The following is a 25,729-nucleotide window of genomic DNA, read 5'->3' as shown; positions in this document are numbered from 1 at the left end:
AGTAGCTGATGAGGCCATAGGACTTTTGGCTCTGATATCAAGATAGAATTCAGATAATTACAAGAAGTAGCTGATGAGGCCATGTGTTTGTATATATATGTTGGTTACAAGAAATAATGATGTGATCTGATTACAAGAGATAATGATGAGATTCAGTGGGATAATACAATTACAAGAGATAATGGTTACAACCCAATGAGATAACGTGTTTATACTAACAGGTTAGACTTTCCTGGGTGCCTCCTATTTCAGCTGTGCGAACATAAACCACACTCCTCTCAGTCGCTCACCAAATTTGTTGTAAAAAAAATATAATGTACTTCTCTTGTTTTTTGGGGCTTTGGATGCTTTTAAGTTCGGGTGATTCTTCCAATCTAGTCTCGAAGGATTTGAAGGGGTTTGTTGATTCTCTCTTGGTCTTGTTCTGTCATTGTGGGCTTTGGTTATGGGTTGTATGGTTGTATTTTCTTCCTTTTCTCTGGCCGTGGGCCTCCTCTTGTAGGTCTGTGTATCTTCTGGTTTTCTTTTTTAATGAATTTTAATTTACTAGAAAAAAGTTGTTAAGAAACAACATTACAAACTTATATTTAAACATGCCAATTAAATAACAAAAAAGGGAAAGAAAGGAACAGGAAAATCCCAACATTTTATTTCATATTAAGAGGAAATACAATAAATTAAACATTGACTTTTCCTCCAAATCGACACTTGGCCAAGGAGAAATTGAAAAAAGGAAAAGAAACAAACAGTCACGAACACATGTTGGGAAAACACCTTTTACTCCACCAGCTCAAGGAAGGATAAACAAAATTTTAAGGGTTCACAACCGCACACTTCTTTCTAACCTGTCCAGAACTCCCAGTAAGAACTTCAATGGCGCCCATCTTCTTCATTGACTGGGCGAACTCCGTGAAGAAAGTGTTCTGGTTCAGCAGCTCCGTCACAATCTTGCTGGAGATCTTGTTGGTCAGGAGGGCAGCGTCAGATTGAAACAGGCCTTTGTGTTGCTTCACAACAGCATAGTAATGGCTATCAAACGAGACACCACTGTTGGGATCCATGAATACTTGAGTTGTGTTGTCTGAGAGGCTTCGACATTTGGTTCTCAGGAAAGCTGCATATTTTGGGTCTAGAGATGGATCTGCATCTCCCTTCCCACTGAAGTTGTACAGCCTCTTGCTGAAGGAGTTGCAGTGTGCTTGTCCGATTGTATGTGCGCCTACAACAATTTTTAACACAAATTGACCATGTGGATTAGGACGTGGCTGACCACCATTATCATTATGTTCTGGGTTAGGCCAAATTGGGTTTTCATTAGGAAATAAATACCAAATCCAAGCCCAGCCGGCCCAGTAATATTATGAAAGGCTGTGGATTTATGGGTCAGAACTTATTTATTTATTTTTTTTATAGATTTTGAGAGTGGAGAAAGTTAATCAATGGAGTTTTGATTCTTATTGATCAATATATTCGCATTCTTTTTTTTTTTTTTAAATTTATATGGAGTTATTTTCTCAAACGAGATTTTCTACTCACTACTCTATTCCCATCGTGAATTGCAGCCACACATTTCTATAATGAATTGATAGATTTGTGGCTGCAATTCATGGCGGGTAGAGTGTGGGTAGTAAAAGTGAGTAAGAAATCTAGATCCCAAAGGAGTTCAAATCTACCACCCACAAGACTGCGCCCCACAGATAGTATTAAAGAGTTCAAATCATTCCCCTCACAAGATTGCCCCTCACAACACAGCCCCGCCATATATTGGTAACATCTCCTGATGATGACATAGTCATTTCTGGGATTATGGGGCGCATTCTTGTTGAATTGCTCATATATTTTCAAAGCGAAAGCAACAATCCAACCATTGCGACAATTATATGAGCCAAAACCTTAATGTCAGACCAGCCTAAGCTGAAGCTGGATAAAGTCAGACGGGATCCAAAGGGGTTGGCACAACATGAACCCAAGTCTAAGTCTAGCAAGTTGCAGCCCTATAGAGAAATTATATATATATATATATATATACCAGGCCAGCGGCCCTTAATTACCTGATAATACCACAAGGTCATGAACAGTGAGTCCTTTCTTAGCAAAGTTTTGCTTCAGAGATGCAAAGTTGAAGGTGGGTGGAGGGATGTTGGAGACTGCCTCGGAGGCCCGGGACACCGTGCCGTCTCTTCTACCGGTAAGCACCTCCCACATTGGCTTCTTGAACTGCAATAAATGCAACATGTATGAGATCGAATACATGCAGCTCCATCTATCTCTTGCTTCTACTTCTGCAAAATTCTATTGCCTTAAATGGCAGATGTTGGGTCCCAGCTATCTTGGGTGGGTCTTATAGCAGGAGTTGACGGTGTTGATGATCATCCCGTCGGTCGAAAGAAGTGGTTCAGAAATTGTTGATTTATTAATTCTTTCTTTCTGTCTGGTGATTCAACTCCATTTGCCATTTGCCACTAAGATTTATATTAATGAATGCTACCTGATTTTAAACAAACTTGGAATTGAAGTATGGAATGAAACTTACTTGGAAGGCAACGGAGTCTCTAGCAGCCAGAGCAATGATATCAGAACAAGAAACAACTCCTGGGCAAGCTTTCTCGACTGCAGTCTTCACCTCGTCGATCACAGCGAAGCCATCCAAAGTTAAGTTGGGAGGCGCATCTTTCTCAGCTTTGTTGTTTTTGGTAGAGTTCAGTAACACCGAGGCATCACAACCCTGAAATACCGAATCATCAACCAAATTCATGACTTGGTAAGCATATATATATATATAGCAGACATGCTAGCTTGTTGCATATAAACTCATACGCAGATAGTAATTTTCATTACCCTAACAAAGCAATCGTGAAAATGCATCCTAACAAGAGCAGCAGGCAACCCAGAATCGCTGGCGACTCGTTTCCAGACAACATTCTTAACAATCTCCTCTGCATGAGGGCAGCTAGTCTTGTAGAAATTCTTTCTCAGGCCTCCTGCTTGACAAACCCCAACGACACACAACACTGCTAGACCAAACACTAATAACGGAAGATAAGTAGTCCTCATCTTCTAAGACTATTTACTAATTAGCCAAATCTCACTCCACTCTTTCGAGCAAGGGAGCAGTACTATTGTGATTGCTGGAAGCTCTTCACAAATGCGAGACGACCATTCAACACAGCCAGAGCTTCCTTATATAGGACTCAAATGGCATCTTCCACCGCCTAAACTCAACCAAAGTCAAAGATCCAGTTAAGCAAGACTTTGTTTCAGTACAATAATCTCTATGTACAGAGAGAAAGTGTCAAATTGCAGAGAAAGAGAGAGAAGAGAGAACGAAACGATATAATTAATGTATTAACTGTAGATTAGTTGATAGTTAGATAAGAACCCTTCTATTTTTTAATCTTTTTGAATAAACTATGCCTTCATTACGACTTTGTCAGTTTGTCTTTAGTGGGCTAGAGAATTAAACAAATAGCATAAACTATTCCTTCTGAAACAAATTCACGAAGAGTTAACTAAAAAACAAGACAACAATTAATTCGTCTTAAGTTACACTCTCTTCCTAGTTGATCCTACCTGCAGCAGGTTTTTCTTTCTCCACTTGGTAGAATAATGAATAGAAAAGAACAAGAAGAAAAAGAAACCTCACCACCATTGTATAGCGAGTATCGACAGTGAACAAGAACTGGTCTTCTATGGTTTCCACTTTCCATGACAAATAATTTGTGATTAGGTCATGAATGATGATGATCATCATTTTATTTTATTTTTGCATTCAAAAAAATTATTAGTTTTTTAAGTGTAAAGCGCGTGGTACACTCGAGGATGATGACTAGAGAGGAACCTTTCTTTTTCTTATTCATTTTCACTTAATAAGATCATGAACAAATAACTTGTATGCAATACAATTGAATGCCTTATAATATTTCTCGGTCTGTGTGAGTGTCTGTGAGTGATTTATTATTACTCTGTTCAAGTTATAACTGATGAGAAATCTTCCCATTGTAATAATCATAGGCCTCAAGTTGGAAATGTGTTATACAAAAAAAAACAGTTTGTTTGAAAGCCCTCGACTAGTAAAGAAATAGAAGGAAAGTGGAAATGGAAGGTTCTTGTATAAATTTCTCTCTTTCCGTATCTTTTACTTTCTTTCAAACCAAACACAGCCTTATAATGTTAATATTATATAGGCTTGGTACAATATTGGCTATTAGATGACAAGTGCATGCATAAAACATTTTAATTAGCATAAATACTAAGAATTAGGATTAGTTGAAGGCCATAGCTGTTCAGCAGGCTGTAGAACGGTAATGTCCCCGTCAGTGATAAAAGACATAAGATCCACAGTGAAAAATTAAAGGGTTGTACATGAATCCTACCTATTGTTTTATTGGGGTGAAGATTTTATCACTGGTTCCACAACCCATTAAAGCTATTATGCATCTTCTAATTCTTACTCAAATGACAAATGATAAATCTCTAATTACAATTGAGAGTCATGCAGTGTTTGGTTGTACTACCCATACATGATAGTACATGAGCTAATAGAGAGAGAGAGATATCCAATTGAAAATGTTCATAAGATGGGGCCTTTGGATAGCCTTTGTGTTGTCTTATCCATGGTCACAGCTAGCTGATGTTTACTCATTCAAAATTTTCCCACCAAATACATTTAAAGTCAAAACAGGAATACTTGAGCTAAGTTTTAAAATAATTTATTTAAGGAGGCAGGAAGTCTTAATATGCATGCGCCCCTGGATTAACTCAAGATGGCTATCTTAGATGCGATGTAACCAATAACACCCACATTAGTCATTCAGATCAATGTTTCAAAAATTAATCCAAAACAGGAATCGTTATAACCATCGGTTTTTGGGTCATTGACCAATTTAACAGTTTTTGGCTAAGGATTAAATTTGGAATAAATAAAACCAATTGTCTGAATGATTCCCAGGCTGAACGGTCCCAACTCTTATTATAATAGCGGTGAAACATTTACAGTTTATGACTGACGTGAGGCGTTATTATTGGTTACACAGCCCCTAACACGATTATTTGCAGAGACTTCAACGTACCCAATTCAACACAACAAGAAATCTACTATGACAAACACATCAACACACTTATTTTATAAATCCAATCTTCACTTTGTATATTATGATTATCGGCAGCGACAGGACATTCAAAGTATGAACCCTGATTAGGCATCTTCTAATCTTGCCAACCTTTTTTTTTTGTTAATAAAATCAATAAATGGATAACTGCTGTGATTTGGTTGGTAATATATCGGAGGTTTGTTGCAATTAAATAAAGGTCCCAACTCTTATTATAATATGTGTATCATGTGCATCCTCATATCTCTGTCTTTGCGTGGTTGAATTAATTCCGGCTTAAACTTAGGCAAGTGTGCTGGCTCTCATCATTCATTAATCTATATGTCATATAAATTAAACAACTATCATCGATCCTTTTAACTGCTACATACCTAATTGAGCTTAGTGCCAAACATTACTTGGATTAAGTCCTTCAATCACGTCTAAGATAATTATATTATATTAGGGAAGACCCATGTGAAGGGTTTTTACTTTATAATTTATTCATATTTCTTAATATTTAAATTGAAATCAAGACAATAAAGAAAAAAGTTACTTTTTTGAAGCCTTAAAACAAATTTCATTCACCAAAATAAATTACATCTCGTCCAATCAATGACCTAACAAAATCAGGCACCTTAGAGGCTTAGATTAGGTCATTGGATGATTTTGCCTAATAGCAAACTTGGCCAGTCCGTGGGCACCCTATTACAAGAATGAGATATATAATACAGCACACACCAAGAACGATAAGCTGATGTAACCCTCAATACGTATGTAGCTTTCAATTTATGTATAATCTTATGTATTAAACATAAGAAAAAGTGTATTGCAGCCCATTGCAAAATTCTGAACTTTACTGTAGATTTATAATAATTTAAAATGTCAAACATTCTCACACTAAATATCAATATTCGTCCATGTATTGGCATTAATTTCAAACTGACACCTACCCCAACTGTATGATGGGACTAAGAATTCTGATGGTGGATTGAACAATCATTTTCCCTTAAACATGCACTATTAGTATCCTTGTTAAAAGGGAGGAAATGAAGATTAGAACTAGCTATATTATTTTCAAATGATAATCAGGGGCAAAATTGAACCATGAAAGCTACGACCTTATAATTATATATCAATTTCTAGGTTTTTGTTTATATAAGGTAATTAGAATTGCACTTTTTGTTTTTTTGAACTGAATAAAATTAATTAATTAGCTAGTTTAATTGCAAATTAATGGGCATTCATCCATATATTCATTAAATATTTAATACATGCAAGAAAAATGAAAAAAGGAGAACCCTTGCATGTTTGACAAGCAAGAAATAAGCTGAAGCCAGACTTTTCTCAGCTGGAATGTAAAACACTAGTGTATTATATCATCTAATGGGAATTAAGCCTAATATATATCATAGACTAATTATATATGTAGCCCCTAATTGTATATTTTACACTACGTTAACAACGAAATATCAACTAACTCAAACTGAGAAATTAAGATTAAGCTAATTAAAGTTATGTTTGAATAAGTTTTGCGATTTGTGCTTTTGAAAAAACTTTGGAAGCCCCAAAGGATCCTGCTGTTCCATTGAACCTTATGGTATTTATATACATACGGTGGTGGAGTTCCTTGCTCCCCAAAACTTTCTAAAACGAAGTTCCTAATCCATAAAGGAAAGAGACTTCCTATATTAGTACAGGTACAGATTAGGATAAAGACTTTCAAGCCGGGACTCTCGTGAGTGGACTCTCGCGAGTCTTCTTATCTTCGTCCAATACTCCCCCTCAAGGTGGTGCATGAGGATTGCGAATGCCCAACTTGGGAAGGAAGGAATCAAACTGTTGTTGTCCGAGGGCCTTGGTGAAAATGTCGGCAAGTTGTTCACCGGTACAGATATAGGCAGGTGCAATAGTGCCGGCTTGGAGCTCATTGCGAATGAAATGACAACCAACTTCAATATGTTTGGTCCGCTCATGGAAAATAGGGTTCACGGCAATGTGCATAGTAGTCTGATTGTCACAAAATAGGCGTATAGGTTGAGGATGAGAGATACCCAAAGATGATAGCAAACCTTTTAGCCACTTCAACTCACAACTAGTAGTAGCCATTGACCTATTCAGCCTCAGCAGAGGACTGGGAGACAGTATGTTGTTTCTTGGTTTTCTAGGAGATGGGGGAATGTCTGAACATGATAAAATACCCAGTAAGAGAGCGACGAGTGAGAGAGCAACTCGCCCAGTTGGAATCATAGTAGGCATATAATTGCAGATCACTATCAGAGCGCAAAAATATTCCTTGACCAGGACGTCCTTTCAGATAACGAACCACACGTAAGGCCGCATCCCAATGATCAACTCGAGGACTCTACATAAATTGAGTTAGGACATGGACGCAATAACTGAGCTCCGATTGTGTAATGGTTAAATAAATCAAACGGCCCACAAGACGTCGATACCGTTCTGGGTCATCCAGGAGCTTGCCATTAGCAAGGGCAAGTTTATGATTCTGAGTAATAGGAAAGTAAGCAGGTTTGGACCCTAACAAGCTAGTTTTGGCAATAATGTCAAGGGCATACTTTCTTTGGCAAAGGAATATCCCCAATGATCCGCGAGTTACTTCGATGCCCAGAAAGTATTTAAGAGCACCCAAGTCCTTCATGTGAAAGCACCGATTCATATATTGCTTAAATTTGTGGATGAATGCTGGGTCATTCCCACCAACGATTAAGTCATCAACATAAACCAGCACGTGCAAGACAAGCCCCTCCTTGCAATAAGTAAATAAGGAATAATCGAAACAGCACTGATTAAACCCAAAGATTTTTAAGGCAGAACTTAATTTAGAAAACCAGTTCCGGGGGGCTTTTCGTAGACCATACAAAGACTTCTGGAGTTTGCATACCTTGCCTGTTCCGGAGGTCAAAAAGCCTAGAGGAGGTTTCATATAGACCTCCTCATAGAGATCACCGTGCAGGAAAGCATTGTGGACATCCATCTGATGCAATTCCCAATGTTAGGCCGCAACAGCTGCTAAGAAGGTTTGAATTATCACCATTTTAGCCACAGGGGCAAAGGTTTCATTGTAATCAAGACCTTCAACTTGAGTGTTGCCCAAGGCTACCAACCATGCTTTAAATCTTTCAATGGATCCATCAGAGTTGTACTTAATTTTGTAGACCCATTTACATCCGATTGCCTTTTTTTTAGGAGGAAGGTCTTCCAAGGTCCATGTCCCATTGTCTTTTAAAGCTTGTATTTCTTGGCACATAGATTCGTGCCATCGAGCATCAGTCATTGCCTCAGAGAAATGAGTAGGTTCTCGGCCTACAGTAACAACTGCCAAGAAATGCATGTGTTTCACAGAAAAATTATCATATGTCACATAATGAGTTATGGGATAAGGAGTACCTGAGGACTGAGATGATGCAGGACAAATAGTGGAGGGGTCTAAATATTGAGCAGAGTGTGTGACAAAGTCCTATAAATAGCTCGTTCGCTTTTCTCGATGTCCGCGCCCTAATAACTCCGTGGTGGGATGAGGAGCAGCTGGAGTTTCATTATTCCTGCAATCTGTATGGCTCCTTGTCTCATCAGGGGGGTCTGCCTCCTCTTCATTACCTGTGTTTTGATGTTCTTCTTCATTGATCGTGTCGCTCCCCTGACTTCTATATGAGGTGACTCAGATACCATGTCAGGAGGAGTAGTTGAAAAGTTTGGGTGTTGGACAACCCAAGACAACCCAACATTTTCTGTGGCTATGGGAGGACTGGGTTGATGTTTCGGAGTGGCAAAGGGAAATTTGGCCTCACTAAATACCACATCTCGTGAGACGAAGTAATCACCAGACTCAAGATCGTATAATTTCCACCCCTTTTTCCCAAAAGGGTACCCAACAAAGACACATTTCCTACTCCTAGTGGCAAATTTGTCACGGTCCCGAGTATGCGAAAAACACAAGCAACCAAAAACTCTGAGGTGTTTATAAGTAGGACTTTGTCCAAATAGCATCTCGTAAGGTGTTTTACCACCAAGAAGGGTCGAAGGTGTCCGGTTAATCAAGTACCCTACGGTCAAAACACACTCTCCCTAGAAGCTGATCGGAAGATGTGCTTGAAACCTTAGTGCTCTCGCCACATTCAAAATATGACGATGTTTTCTCTCTACACGACCATTTTGTTGTGGTGTTCCAACATAGGAAGTTTGAAACAAAATTCCCTGCTCATCAAAATATGATTTTAAGGATTTAAACTCTGTGCCATTATCACTCCTTACCACCTTAACTTTCTTATTAAATTGTTGTTCGACCATTGCACATAATTTTTTGAGTGTTCGACCAACTTCACTCTTTTCAGCCAGCAAATAAATCCAAACTGCTCGAGAATAATCGTCAACAATTGTCAAAAAATATGTAGCACCACAAGATGCATGTACTTTATAAGCACCCCATAGGTCACAATGAATTAATGCAAAACAATCAGTCACCTTATTGCTGCTTTGAATAGAAACATCTCTAGTTTGTTTTGCCTTCAAACAAACATCACAGGTTTTGTTCTTACTATTACTGAGATTAAGAAGTAAGCTAACCGTTTGATAAGAAAGGTGTCCCAATCTCCGATGCGACAAATCGCATGACCCAATTCCATCTGTCTTGTAAGCTTGAACCGGCGCCACACCCTTGAAGACATAGACCCCATCAAGCTGTTCACCCGCACCAATCAGAGTCCTTGAGATTCGGTCCTGTATCACACAACTTATTAGTAAACGTCACAATATAATCTGTGTCACAAAGTAACCGACCTACTGACAATAAATTACAATTGAGTTTTGGGACATATAATACGTGCAACAATTTAAAATTATTTCCAGTTCAATGGTGCATTCTTTCACGGCCTCGGTGTGCGCACCATTGGGTAACCTAACAGGACAAGGTGCAACATCATAGGTGTCAATGAGCACATTTAAATTCCCTGTCATGTGATGTGACGCCCCAGAGTCAACAATCCATTCAGTGGAGTAAGTCTTACCAGAGAGTTTTTCATTAATCCTGGTTTTGTAATCATCAAACATGCTTACAAGAGTCCACCATTGCTCGTCTTTAAGCCCGTTCAGTTTGGTCCTGTCTCTGTCAATTACAGCTACATTAGTAGCCACCTCATGCCCTACCGATGACTGAGCAGCATGAGTTTTTGCTGAATCTCGGTCACGTCCGCCAAAGGGTCCACCCCCTTTTCCTCAACCTGCTCCATGCCCAGTCGACGTACCGCGGGGTCTTTCTCCCCACCATTCAGACTTACTTGAGCTCTCATCATTCCTTTCGTTGTTGGCAGCCATGGTAACCGATCAACAAGACTTCTCAACAATAATATCGAGAAGAAACAGTAAGAAACACGACAGTCTTTGATTATCCTCTGAATCGTCGACTGACAGGAACGAACTTGGAGCTTCGGCTGCTGATGCTGTTGCGCACTGTTCCGATCCTTCAGAAAAGGAAAGAGAATAACTATTCAGTATCGCCGCTGTTGGAAGAAGAATGAAGAAGAAGAAGAACCAAGTGCAGAGTTCTTGCCTGAACTGCGACAGTCAGAAGTCAGATGGTGGTGAAGACTGAAGAAGAAGAAGAACCGAAGAACTCTGCGTCTCTGCCTGAATGCAGAGTGCCTGCCTGACTGCGACAGGGGTCTGCTCTTGGCTCTTGCTCTGGAGTCAACTGGAACAGATGATGAGGAAGACGAAGTGCCGAACTGGAAACTGGAGTGCAAAGTCTGGACTCTGCTAGCACCAAGCGAATGCGGTGTTGCTCTCAGCAACTTCGTTACCGCTACTGATCTCCAGATTATAGAACACAAACCTCTCGTTACCGTTACAACACTCCCTTTCTTTGGCAACGATATAAGCGGTCTCGAACAAACATGCCACAGCTCCAATCACACCACCCCCCCCGTCGCCGACGGCAACGAAGAAGACGAGCACAGTGAAGTGGACGTGGGGAAGCCGAAGCCGACGACGGCGACAAGAGCCAAGAAGGTCCACATCGCCGAAGCTCTACGCAGTAAGCCGAACCTGTTAGCAGCCTACCGACCGATGAAGCTGTTTTCTCACTTGTAGAGGCCTCAGATCTTAGCTCCGCTACTGGATCTTGAAGTCGAAGACGAGGTTGAGGAAGGTAAGTAGTCGAGAGAAACAAAGTTCGAGAAACGCGAGGAGCCGTTGATGAGAGGGAGAGATCTGAGGTTATGCAGTGGATCTGTGCACAGGAGGGCTACGACATGCCGGTGAGCTTCATCCTCTAGACCTGGGGGATTCTGAGAATAAATAGACTAAAACTCCATCGACGGGAACCACACCTTCCATTTTTGCTTCTTCGTCCAAGTCGTCCTCTTCCGGAAGGAACCCGAAGTAAAAGTGAAGGGAAAGGGAACATTAAAGAGAAGTTTTGGTCTTTGATTTCCTTCTCTTCTGGTAAAGAGAAGTCTTCTTCATCAACATCTCTCCCCTTCTCTTTGAGCTCTATTGGACGAAGAAAGTAGGCCAAGGTTTCTTTTCCAATCTCGTGTTTCCTCGTCTTCAACCTCTGCTCTGATACCATGAAAAAACTTTGGAAGCCCCAAAGGATTCTGCTATTCCATTGAACCTTATGGTATTTATATACATACGGCGGTGGAGTTCCTTGCTCCCCAAAACTTTCTAAAACGAAGTTCCTAATCCATAAAGGAAAGAGACTTCCTATATTAGTACAGGTACAGATTAGGATAAAGACTTTCAAGCCGGGACTCTCGCGAGTGGACTCTCGCGAGTCTTCTTATCTTCGTCCAATAGCTTTTGAAGCCCCAAATGTCCTTTTTTTTCATGGGGCTACTTAATGGGGAATAGTAGTGGCAGGAGAGTTTGATCCAAATTCTCCACTACAACCTGCCAGAAAATTCACCAAAATGAGCCTCCATCAGTTGATATATCTAAAAACACAAAGCCCTAGTTCTTGAAGGTGTTTTGGATTCAAAAAACAATGGTTTTAAAAGCAATACTCGCAAAATGCTCGAAGCACCTTGCTTCAATTTTGTTTTTCTCAGCCCAAAGCTAAAAATCCAAAACTTGTCCAAACAAGCCAAATAAAGAGATTTGTTATTCATACGACTTATTACAAGATGTAGATTGAACTTTGAAGACCTATGTGCTGATATTAATTTGTCAACGCAGCACAACCTTCCATTTAAATATGTTTAATGAACCACTTGGGATCTTATGTGGATTTTTAAATATAGATTTTTATCATCATCATCATCATCATCATCATCATCATTATTATTATTATTATTATTATTATTATTATTATTATTATTATTATTATATGCCTATAATCTTGAAAATAGCAACACTTCTAAGTTGAAATTTGTGTGTGGTGGTTTGGTCAAGAAATTGATTTCATTTCTTGGCTATCACGTTTTATTTAAGGATTTGGTGGAACCAAAACATTAAAACACCCTTATTTTATTAATAAAAATTAGTTAGATAATATTAATTTTTTTTGTCTTCTCATAAAATGTTCTAGCCATTATTAATGAGGTGTGCTTTGTTTGGGAGGAGTTCAGGTTTGCTGACCACATCCTGTGCACAAGACATTGGAGCCACACATTGGGACATCTTCCCATAAATTACAATATAAAGTACAAAGATGTTCCCAATGGGTGGCTGTAAGGTCTTGCGGGCAGATCTTGTGCAGAAGACATTGCAGCTGCACATCTGGACATCTTCCCATGAATATATATAATAGAAAAAGAGGAAAGAGGGAAGTGATGGTCCTCTCAACACAGAGATCATACATACCTCCTCCTCTCCTTTCTCACACATGTGTATATTTATTTTTATATTAAATCATTAAAAACCTCAGGGATCTCTATTGTCTCTCATAAAATCTATATTTATCATACTCTCTCTCTCAACTTAATAGTCAATGTTTGTAACATCTCCCCTTCCCATTAAATCTTTATTTTCCTCTTAAATATCTCTCAATCTCTTTTAAGTAGGGTGTAAATTAGATAGGTTGAGTTAGATTAAGGGTCAACCTAAATATGAACCTTAGCTTGGACCCAAATTAATGTCTAAAAACCCAAATTTGCCCACCAATACATGGGGTGAACCAATCTAAATAAATTATCGCTCCTTTCCTTAGGACTTGGGTTATTAGGTTTTTCCCTCTATTTTGCTTCTTTCTTTGGGTTGAGGTTTTTCTCTTTATTTTTTTTTTTAATTTAATGTAATTTTTTTAATGAATTGTTATCTTTAATAATAAAATGTAGTAAGAAAGAACTTAATGTGAGTTTTTGGTTATCTTCACTAGTTCAATTTTGAAATTGTGTTTTCTTTAATGTAACTTGGTTATTAATCTCATGTTAAGCACATTCTTTGGCTTTATAGGGCTACACAATGGGAAGTAGCCCATTGCTCCAACCCATGTGTCTCCTACAACTAACTAGATAAGGTATCAATTGAGCCACCATCAATTGGTTTGTGTTTCTCATAATATATAAGCTATATAAAAAGGAAAGTTTGAATCTCAATAACTAAAAAAGAAAAGATTTTTTTTCTACTATTCTACACATAAAAAAGTAGGAATACACCATCCCATGCATCACATGGGTCATTGCAAGTTAAAATATAATGTATAAAGTTGTTCCCGATGGGTAGCTGTAAGGTCTCATGGCCAGAATTTTATTGTTAGAACTTAACAAATCTGGACTTGTTTTGGAGGGCTTTCATGCAATGTTGACTTTTCTAGATGGGGTTCACCCAGAAATTAGCCTATAAAAGTGTTTGGTAATAATCTAGAGAGCCAAATTTGGTCATTGTATAGTCATTTACCGTATAGGCTTTTAACTTGTATTATATCACTAGTTGTGTGGGAGAGGGAGGAGATAGGAAAATGGATTGAAGTTTTGGAATGATTCGTTGTTTGGATTCTAAAAGTTAGGCTAAGGCAATTATCAACATTATATAATAAAGATTTGTATACTTTAAATGGAGCAGATGGTCCAACTAATGCACAATCTCACAATACTTTTATTGGAACTAGTAAGCATGCACGTGGCAATTCTAGTTGATGATAATGATGGTAATAATATATCCAAAATTTTCTATAAACTTTTAAGTATTATTTTTGTTTAATATTTTATATTATTAATCAGATATAGATTGCAAAATCCAAATCTGATTACATAAACACCTCATCCAAATATGTGATAATCGAATTGAGTTGTGAAGTTTCAGGTATCATTGACAAGCATACCTGCTTGGTAGGGATGCAAATGGATTGTATCAAATTCAAATCAGGGTATATCCGAATCCGATCCAATACTATTAACAATAGATTCGATAGCATCTCATAAACATGGATTTGAGTACAAATCCGATGAGGAAGTCAGGTATTTGGATCTGATCTGTTCCAATTTATTTTAAAAAATAATAAAATATTAAAAGAAAATTAAAAATATAGAAAAACAAAAAAATACAAGTATTCAATTAAAAAATGCAATATAAATAATATATTTATAAATAACACACATATCTAAATTTGATCCAATTTTTGATTGGATCCTATTATCCGACCCTATTCGATCCATTTGCACCCGTATTGCTTGGTTAGATTCTTCATTTTTTAATGTTTTATTTTTTGGTGTATCTTTTTTTGTTCATTTATCAAAAAAATGTAAGATTTAAATAAAGTGAATCAATGTGCTAAAAAGTAGTAGTTCAATTTACCATTTAAACCTCACAATTAAATAGGAACTAAATTCAAGTATTTTAGTCAAAAGAAAATTCTACAATCTTATTCATATTTTTAATAGTAGTGTAAATATAGAATTATTGGTGTGTTCATTTTTTCTATACTTTTTTGTATTTTTGTGTGTAAAACTAATTCTGATATTTTATACTTACTTTTTGTTTAATATGATAAATATATGATATTATACATATTGTAAGTACATGTTGTTCACCATGAATGCGATGGCAATGAAGGTACCAAACTAGAACCACAGAAACACCCACAGCGACATACAAGCCAACGAGGACTCGCGACGAGTTCATAACTCACCACGAACTTGCGATGAGTTCAAAGTCAATATGAACTTGTAATGAGCTCAAAGCCACCATGGACCAGCGATGAACGAAAATACCATCAACCAAAGTTGTTCGTAGGAAGACATCCAGTATGATTAAACAGGACACACCAAACTAGCCTTGATGCCACCCACGCCATGCCAATATAGGAGACCTGCGAAAGGAAGTAGCACACCTGTACTATGAGAATCCTTAGACGAATGAAAACTTCGTCCTAGAGAGATCTCATGAGACACATGGTGAACCCTTAGCAGTGTCCCTTTGACAACCGACACTGAATCAAAGATCCCCTTTTCAAATAAGAGTCAAATAATTTTTGGCTCCTTCCTTTCAACATCTTGGGATGTCCCTTTATAAAAGGGGGTGTGAATCACAACAAACACATGGCTCTGTCGATAGAAGTTTGTAGCCTACCCTTCCTCTTAGCTTTCCTTCATCCCCCAAGGGGATCACCACACTTAGCCTTATCACACTACTTACACATGTGTCTAAATGTTTTTTTTTGCAGAATGTATGTATTTTTTTTTATATTTTTATATTATATTAATTTTTACTATTTATTTATGACGTTAAAGTTTACCACATTTAACCCAAAAGTTGAACTATTTATTATTAATTTTTATATTTCATTCTGGCTAGTTCTAAATTATGTAATTCATTTTCATTATCAATAAAAATAAATTGATTACATAAATGTGTCTAATTTTTCTATATTTTTGTAATTTTCTATATTTATTTCTATTTTAAAAAATTTACTACCTAACTATAACTTCGTAGATTGATCAATTTGATTCGGATGGTTGAATTGCTTAACCACCACTTGGATAAAAAATGATTTTGTTTTTTAGTCAATTTTAAAATATATACTGTTTAAAATATTGAAATAGATTTTATTAGTAGCATTTATTAGTGAAAAATAACTTAAAAAATATATAATTTAATAAGAGAAAATGGGATTTAATACCGTAAGTATAAGACTTAATTAGAGGAGATTAAATAAGGTGGGAAGTAATAATTGAAGTTACATTTTGAATCCTCACAAATATGAACATTTTAGTAGCCACTAAAGTTGACATTAAAGATATAATAAAATGACTTTTATACCCTTTCTCAAACAAATAAATAAAGGGTAATTTTAATCCAAAAAAACTTTCACACTACATTCACACTTTTATATATAGCATAGATTTATTGCAAAGAGTCTCTTTGACAGAGTTAATTAGTTGCATTTATCAAGGGCTCTTTGATGTGGATTATGGATGAAAAGTGGTAATCTCATAATGCATCAATAGAAGTAGGTCCAATTCATATATTTTGGATTTCAGATCGGATTTGGTTTTGGAGTTTCAATAATCTGAATGGATTTGGATGTCACTAGATTCAATCTGAATCCAATCTGATTACAACTCTACCTTTTAAATTGACAAAAATTTCCACTAGTTATTTCAAGTGGGCTGCAAATTGGGTTGATTGATTTGAAGACTTTCAATACATTAGGCTAAGGTTAAGGTTTTGGGCCCTTTGAGAAGTTTCCAAACACAAGTGAGTCAAAGTGACCCAAGTTGCACCCTTAGTACCTGGATTAATGAAGTTTTTCATAGACTGCATTTATTGTGACAACACTGTTTTTTACTTGGTGATAATCATGCTCAATATGATAACTTAGGGGGCGTTCGATAATGTGAATGGTTTTATTTTCTAAAACAAAAATTACTACTACATCAACAAAAAATGTATTTTTTTTCTAGTGCCACAGTTGTTTTTATTTTAGAAAAATAAAACCATTCATATTGTCAAGCATCCCCTTAATTATCATGTTTCACATACATTCTAGTCCACATTCCACATGCATGTCAATCCAATCCAAATCAAAAGAGAATAATCCAATCCAATTTTCTGGACCATGGGATTTTTTTGAGAGAAATAGACCATTATTTGATGAATCCTATTTTTATTGAAACATAGTCTTTGGTAATTGGTAATACAACTCTTACTTGGGGCTTTGGATCTGCTACAAACAATAACACAATATTGTAATATAAGCTACATAAAATGTGGTAACATGTCACCTTATCTATACTATTATAAAAGGTATGAATGAGGGTGTGTAACTTTTCTTGACTAAAATGGCCATGGTGTATTTAGTCCATCTCTAATTATGAGGGTTGAAAATATAATTTCAACTATCGATTTTCAACTCATTTAATCCCCTCTCATTAAGTCTTATATTTAAGGTATTAACTCCCAATCTCTCTTATTAAATCTTATATTTAAGTTAATTTTTCACTAATAAATGCTACTAATTAGATCTATCCCTAATGATTTTAACAATATCAACCTATATATTTTAAAACTTACTAAAAAACAAAATTATTCTTTATCCAGGTAAGCAATTCAACCATTAGTATCACATTGGTCAAGCCATAAAATCATAGTCAAATAATAAAATTTTTAAATAGAATAAATATAGAAAATTATAAAAATGTATAAAAAATTAGAAATATTTATGATATTTTTATTAATCAAATTGAAAAAAGTGTAATAAAGAAGAATTGTTTTTAATGATGATTAAAATGAAACACATAATCTAAAACTACCAAAATGAAATTATTTTCTAGTTTAGCAGAGATCAATAGTTCAACTTATGTGTCAAATGTGTCAACCTTTAATGTCATAAATAAATAATAAAACTTAATAAAATATAAAAATATAAAATTGTAAAAAATACATAAATTTTACAAAACAACATTAGACACATGTATAATATCATATGTTTATTATATTAAACAAAAAATAAGTGTACATAACAAAATTATTTTTACACACATAGAAACAAAAAAATTGAACACATCTATACTTTTATATTTACACTACTATTAAATATACGAATAAAATTGTGAAACTTTCTTTTGATTAAAATGCCCATTTTTTTGAATTTAATCCCTATTTAGTTGTGAGGTTTAAAATGTAATTTGAACTATTACTTTTCATCTCATTGAATATACTCTCTTTAAATCTTATATTTTTTTTGATAAATGAACAACAAAAGATACACTAAGAAGATAAAATATTACAAAACGAAGAGTTCAATCAAACAGGTAGGCCTGTCAATGATACCTAAAACTTTGCAGCCTAATATGATGTATTTATGTGATTGGATTCAGTTAACGAACTGCTAATCAGGCATGTGCTTGCTTTGCACATGCTTATAAAAAACTATATGAATTTTATAGAAAAATTTAGATACATTATACTATCATTATCATCATGTAGAACTACCATGTGCAAAGCATGTGCATACTTACTAGTTATAAGAAATGTCTAAACTTGACAAAATGGAAGAACCACTCCATTAGTCTTTTTACTTGTCATTTCAAAAGAACAAAAATCAAGAAAAAGGAAAAAGCAATTTCTGTGAATGGAGCATCAAGTTGTGAAGAGAAAATATGTCTTTTGAGTTTAATTGCATGTAAACCCCAATGAAATGTGAATATGCCAATGTTTTAAACCAAATAATAGTTGATGCAATGCTCTGTTTTTTTATTTCATATACTGGTGTTTGCATTTAATTGAGGGGGCTCGGGATTGTCCTGCAAATGCCTTCAAACCTGAACAGGCACTTGAACCCCTTATTTCACTTTTATGTCCAATTTATTTTACCCTTTCATTCTCTCAAAGTTGTAAGTATAAAAAAAATCTCAAAAACCCTAATTCCTTCATACCTCTCTCTAGTTGAAAAAACCCAAATATGCATTTGAAACCCCTTGCTTTCCTTTTGCTTCCAATTGGTTTTTCCCTAATATCCTTAATTTGCCTACAGGTCTCTCTCTCTCTCTCTCACACACAATGACAAAAGAACAAGTAAAATATAATGAAATAGATAGAAGGAAGTAATTAGCAATCAAAAGCTGCCACCAAGTTAACTTCAATATTGGCTGGTGGAATGAAGAAGCCCCACAGATCCAGACCTATGACAATGACTATGAGGGAAATCAGGAAAGCTTCTACTCTAGAGAGACTTAGCTTGTGAGATTGCCCAAGACTTGAAGAATCAAGACCGATCTGAGGTTCTTAGAGCAGCAAAGTTGCTGCCTTGCAAGAGGATCGATGCTGAAGCTTATTATTGGGGTGTTCAAAGACAACGACCTTTGTGCTACTCACTCAAAGAGCGGAGGGGGCTTAATGTGTTCCTTGCAAGGTTTGCTCAAAATTATTACCCAAACAAAAAGACAGACAAGATGATCAAGAAAGCCCATATTTAGAGACTTTAAGGTTTGGGTGAAGGGATTAATGGAGTGTTTTATCCGTTTTGTCAAGTTCGGAACTTCGGACACTCCACATGATTTAGAGCCCATTTGTGGGTGGGGTCGTTCGTCCGAAGCTACGTGAGGTAGCTTTACCTTAAAGTGGATTTTTCTGGCTTTTTGGACTTTTAACAAATACAATTTCATGGCGTTGTGGGTTTCTCAACTCATAGAATGCCAAAAGCCATTGCGTAAAAGCCCTCTCAAACAGGCACTTATGTGATGTATTACAACGTCGTTGCTTATGGTGTACCATAGTATCATTTGGGTTTCCTAAGTGTTATGGACACACCAACTGGCAGCGCAGTCATGGGCAGCAGTACGCACAACAGGCCACACAGTAGTAGGCACCACCCGGCAGAGCCGCACAGCAGCACGCGCTGCCCGACAGCGCGCAGCACGCACCGCCTGGCAGAACGCAGCACGCACCACCCGGCAGCGTGCAACACGCACCGCACCGCACGACAGCGTGCAACACGCACCGCACCGCACGGCAGCAACACGCACCGCACGACAGCAGCACGCACCTCACGGTAGCAGAACTCACCACACGGCAGCAGCACGCACCGCACGACAGCAGCACCACGAGACGCATGCACCAGCCGGCAGCAACAGTAGGGCGGGGCCCACATGATAGCTCATCAGGGTGGGCCCACACTTATCTTACCACATCAGCTCTGCTCACCAACTTGCCGCCAGCTTCACCATTCCTTATCCCTTATCCCTTATCCCTTATCCTTATCTTATTTTATCTTCTTAAGTAAGAGTTGTGTTACCATTAGGAGTAGGTAATTAGGAGTTTTAGTTTGAGTTGGATTACCCAAGCCTAGCCGAATCCAACAAGGAATTTCCTTCTGTAATCTCCTATTTAAGGAGTCACGAATTGAAATAAACCATTCAATTTTCCAGTCAAGAGAAGAGTAAGGAGAGTTCGGGTGGTCTCTTGGACAAATCACCCATTAGGAGAGTTTGGGTGGTCTCTTGGACAAATCACCCATTCGGTTTCCCACAATAGGGTCTGCACGCAAGGGAAGGTGCAAGGGAAAGCAGGGCTTTCTCCTCGTGGACCGACCCGTGACGAGATCCTACACTCGGGCCCATAACATTTGGTATCAGAGCCAAACGTCACGGGCGATATGGAGCAACTATCATCCAAGGTCAACGAACTGGAACATAGGCTAGCAGAAACTAGCATGGAGGTTCGTGAAGTCAAGGAAGATGTCCGGGAGCTGCGACGCCGGCTGGAAGCATTCCTCTCCAACAAAGAAGGTAGTTATGAGGGAATCGCCAACACAAACAGTCACCGTCCGAACTGAGCAGAGGCATCCAGCGAACAGCAGATCGCTGCCCCTACAACTGTAGTTATTCCCAAGGATCAGTGCACGGAGGATGAAACTGTAAAGTCTCCTCCTTTGGCCGGGGACAATGTCACAACATTATATTGGTACCTGCAGAATGCACTCATTGGTCGAAGACAGGTGGGCTTGGCGATGTTGCTGGGGCTTTACCGAAGGCTTTGGCTCGACGTGGACATAGAGTTATGGTTGTGGCACCACGGTATGGTAACTGTGCGGAAGCCCAAGAAACAGGAGTGCGCAAGAGATATAAGGTGGATGGGCAGGATATGGAGGCCGCTCTTGAGGTTCTCTTCTGTAAGCATACCCGGAGCGTTCTCGTGGTCCACAACATAGCACACCAGGGTTGTGGTCTAGTACGCGATTTTTGTTATGTGGATCTTCAACAAAACTACTTCAAACTATATGACCCAGGAGGTGGGGAACACTTCAATGTCCTTGCAGCTGGCCTGCGAGCAGCAGATCGTGTAGTCACTGTAAGCCATGGTTACGCCTGGGAGCTGAAAACTAAAGGTGGCTGGGGTCTGCATCAAATAATAAATGAGTTTGATTGGAAGCTGAAGGGCATTGTGAATGGGATTGATGCAAACAAAGGGAGCCCACAGTTAGATGTTTACTTGACATCGGATGGCTACACCAATTACCCTGCGGAGACTCTTCAGACTGGCAAGCTTCAATGCAAAGCAGCTCTACAAAGGGAGCTTGGTCTTCCTCTTCGGGAGAATGTTCCTCTGATTGGGTTCATTGGCAGGCTTGACCATCAGAAAGGTGTTGATCTCGTTGCTGAGTCCATTCCTTGGATGGTGAACCAGGATGTGCAACTAGTCATGTTGGGCACTGGGAGACCTGACTAGGAACAACTTCTCAAACATCTTGAGAGTCAACACCATGACAGAATCAAGGGTTGGGTTGGTTCCTCTGTGCAAATGGCCCATCGAATAACTGCTGGTGTAGACATCCTACTCATGCCTTCACGATTTGAGCCATGTGGACTGAACCAGTTTTATGCATTGAGCTACGGGGCAGTCCCTATTGTTCATGCTGTTGGTGGACTGAGAGATAGTGTGCAGCCGTTTGATCCATTGGCAGAGTTTCAAGCCACATATCCGGAATTCGAGCTTGAGGACAAGCTCGTGGTCCAGGAGGGGTGTGATGTTATGGACACACCTACTGGCAGTGCACTGTGGCGCGGTCATGGGCAGCAACACGCACAGCAGGCACCACCCGGCAGAGCCGCATAGTAGCACACGCCGCCCGACAACGCGCAACACGCACCACCTGGCAGCACACAGCACACACTGCCTGGCAGCATGCAACATGCACCGCCCGACAACGTGCAGCATGCACCGCACGGCAGCAGCACCGCGAGACGCGCGCACCAGCCGGCAGCAGCACACATCGCACGGCAGCAGCACCGCGAGACGCACACACCAGCCGGCAGCAGCAGTAGGGCGGGGCCCACATGACAGCTCATCAAGGTGGGCCCACACTTATCTTACCACATTAGCTCTGCTCCCCAACTTGCCGCTAGCTTCACCATTCCTTATCCCTTATCCCTTATCCTTATCTTATTTTATCTTCTTAAGTAAGAGTTGTGTTACCATTAGGAGTAGGTAATTAGGGGTTTTAGTTTGAGTTGGATTACCCTAGCCTAACCGAATCCAACAAGGAATTTCCTTCTGTAATCTCCTATTTAAGGAGCCACGAATTGAAATAAAGCATTCAGTTTTCCAGTCAAGAGAAGAGTAAGGAGAGTTCGGGTGGTCTCTTGGACAAATCACCCATTCGGTTTCCCACAATAGGGTCTGCACGCAAGGGAAGGCGCAAGGGAAAGCAGGGCTTTCTCCCCGTGGACCGACCCGTGACGAGATCCTACGCTCGGGCCCATAACACTAAGGCTGTGTTTGGTTGCAATGCAAGTAAATTTGCACTGATGCAAAACTATAATAATATAAATGATTTGAGTGTAAGTTTCGATCTATTACTTTTGTTTAAAATTTCAGCTTATTTTGTTTGATTGCAATACAAATGAAGTAAATTAAGACATGAAACTGAACAATGTAAAACCCAAAACAAAATTACAAGAGAATTTGCATTCCCATGTATTTGTATTAGTACAAATAAAATTGCACTGCAACCAAACATAGCCTAAGGCTTAATTTGTAAAAAGTACAAAAGAAATATGTACAGTATAAATACATAAAAAATATAAGATTTTGCACTTTACATATTTGTATTGATACTCCTTCCAAATTGAGCCTAAGAAATTCCTACTTACATTCGGTTACTAGATAATACTTTTTGGTTCTAGAGAGTTACGAATATTGGGCTTTAATAGGCCCAACACCAATCTTGGGCTTAAGATAGTTGAGCCAAGGCTGAGATTACCTTTCAATATGAACTATTTAGGCTGTGTTTAGTTGCAGTAATCTTATTTGCACTAATACAAATGCATGGGAGTTCAAATGTAAAAAATACAAATTCTTGTTTAATTTTATTTTAGATTTTACTTTATTTAATTAATTCACTTGTACTGCAATCAAATAAAATAAGCTAAATTTTGAAACAAAAATAAGTCAGAATTTATACTCAAATCATTTGTATTACTATAATTTTGCATCAATACAAATTTATTTGTATTGCAACCAAACACAACATTAGTATTTACAAGTCACTTTCTGAAATAAGGTAGGACTACAAGCCCGACTTGAAGAACTTCCTGGCTATGTTAGGGTCCAGGCCCATTAAAAATGAAACAAACCCGACCCAAGTTTGCACTCATGTCCTAATGGGTCCACGATAACTCTTAACTATTTAAGGGATTGGAAGTTCAAATCCTTCCATCTCTTAATAAATCAGAATTGTACATAGTATATATCTATAACATAGCAACTTCTTGGATAGGACTACAAAACTATAAAACAGTACGAGATCAAATATAATTTTCTTTTGGCAAAATGCCCCCTATCTATGTATGTTTCTCTGAAAATGGGAAACATGGTGAGGGACCGAAAGTGGATTTATGCAATAATTTCTTAAATTATCTGAAGTACTTTTCATATACATTTATGATGTGACAATGCAGAACTTAACTTGCAATTGACCTGACAAAGGTCAATTTGACTTCAGTTGGTCAGTTTACATAAAAAACTCAGGTTGTTTTGAGATGATTTTGCCTTAAGCAGAAATTTGCCAGATTCCTCACCTATCTGCAAGTATAATTGATTTTTTTTTTTTTACTTGTGATTCATTTTGATTCCATTTTTTTTTCAAACAAAACAAATCACCCCACTAATCTCCTTCTTATAGCAAGGATACAATACTTATAATTACCATGAATTTGAACACAAACTGAACCAAACTATAAACCTGAAAATTATGTTCAGCTTCAGCATTTCATATGGATTAGGAACTTAGGCTCAGTTTGGAAGGAGTATAAATACAAATATATAAAGTGCAAAGTCTTACATTTTGTATCTATTTATATTGTATATATTTGTATTTATACTCTTTTCAAACTAAGCCTTAGGCTCAGTTTGAAAGGAGTACAAATACAAGGCTCAGTTTGGAAGGAGCACAAATACAAATGTATAGGGTGTAAAACCTTATATTTTGTATGTATTTATATTGTACATATTTGCATTTATATTCTTTCCAAATTGAACCTTAGGTTAAGTCTGAAAAGAATACAAATATACCATAAAAATATCTACAAAATAATGCAAAATATAAGATTTTGTACTCTACACATTTGCATTTGTACTCCTTCCAAAATGAGCCTTGGAAGGAATACAAATATAAACATGTACAGTACTCCTTCCAAACTAAGCCTTAGAAAGAATACAAATACAAATATTTGTAATACAAAATATGCGGTTTTACACTCTACACATTTATATTTGTACTCCTTCCAAATTAAGCCTTAGGATCAATTCCAGCCCAACCCAATTTGTAATTAACCAGTTGTAACTTGGACGCATCCCATGATTAATAATTCAACAATCCTCTTAATTAGGAAGCCTTGCAATGAGAGAGAGAGAGAAAGAGGGAGAGGGATGGAACTTGGAACCAGAACCGGGGACCATTCCCCTTTCCAATAATGTTATTACAACTTAGAAAAGAAGCAAATAAGGGACATTTTCCTCATTCTTCCTTGGCGAAATAAAGAATCACGCTTGTTCGGTTTGTCCTCTAGTCGAATTCCGCCAAAACCGGAGGCAATTTAGCGATGCTCTCGTGATCTTAAATAAATCCGCACAAGATGAATTTTCTATCATCATTCAAACGTTTTGCTTTCTAGCTACTATCATTCACGACCATTTGTCTCTAATATTCTGTCAATTGTAATTATTCTATGATCTATATATCGTTATGGGTAAAGGGAGAATTTGTTAGACAATTAGTAGTCTAGCAAAGAAAATAGTTCGGAAGCGTGTTTGTTACATCACTTTATTATAATTTTGAATTCTATGCTCAATAACAATATTTCTCCCCTAGCTCATTTCTCTACTAGCTAGGGAAAAAATCATCCTCTGTAGACAAAAGAGAGAATCCCTCTTTCTCCAAAACATGGTCCAGCATTAATTCATGGTACGTGCATGCCCATGGGCCATGGCCAATTCAGACGAAGCTGTCGCTTTGACATACAGTTTAGAATTGGCTACATGGATCATCTCTACTCATTCTCTCTCCACATGGCTAAGCCTAAGACAGAGAGGAGGATCAGGATCATATTTTGCAAAGAGATATGAATGAATGGACCCATGCACATAAAGACTTATCCAAACAGAATAAGAGAGCTTTAGCTTAATTTGCAGGTGCAGCTGGGCCCAGCCAGAAGGTAGGTACGTAGTAGTGGGAGAAGTGATGG

At 37.8% G+C, this 25,729-nt stretch overlaps 1 protein-coding gene and 1 pseudogene across 1 annotated transcript; one reads left to right on the top strand and one right to left on the bottom strand.

Annotated features, from left to right (window-relative positions):
- Window positions 1-619: 619 nt before the first annotated feature.
- Window positions 620-3,164, bottom strand: LOC104587423 (peroxidase 3-like). Its single transcript, XM_010245037.3, has 4 exons — window positions 2,839-3,164; window positions 2,534-2,725; window positions 2,052-2,217; window positions 620-1,219 (listed from the first exon to the last, which is right to left on the bottom strand). The coding sequence occupies exons 1-4, from the start codon at window positions 3,052-3,054 to the stop codon at window positions 813-815; spliced, it is 981 nt and encodes a 326-aa protein (XP_010243339.1). The 5' UTR covers window positions 3,055-3,164; the 3' UTR covers window positions 620-812.
- A 7,453-nt stretch (window positions 3,165-10,617) lies between these two features.
- On the top strand, window positions 10,618-22,100 carry LOC104587438 (granule-bound starch synthase 2, chloroplastic/amyloplastic pseudogene; annotated as a pseudogene).
- Window positions 22,101-25,729: the final 3,629 nt, after the last annotated feature.

The sequence above is a fragment of the Nelumbo nucifera genome, chromosome 1 (assembly GCF_055504915.1).
Source record: "Nelumbo nucifera cultivar China Antique chromosome 1, China Antique-T2T, whole genome shotgun sequence".
Taxonomy (NCBI): Eukaryota; Viridiplantae; Streptophyta; class Magnoliopsida; order Proteales; family Nelumbonaceae; genus Nelumbo; species Nelumbo nucifera.
This window is presented reverse-complemented; position numbering and strand designations above follow the sequence as displayed.

Bases quoted from the DNA above. Each gene is read 5' to 3' on its own strand.
- LOC104587423 (XM_010245037.3), bottom strand. From the start codon at position 3,054: ATGAGGACTACTTATCTTCCGTTATTAGTGTTTGGTCTAGCAGTGTTG. The intron at 2,726-2,838 runs GTAATGAAAATT...TCGGTATTTCAG, and splicing joins TTCACGATTGCTTTGTTAGG to GGTTGTGATGCCTCGGTGTT. The intron at 1,220-2,051 runs GTAATTAAGGGC...AAATTGTTGTAG, and splicing joins TGACCTTGTGGTATTATCAG to GCGCACATACAATCGGACAA.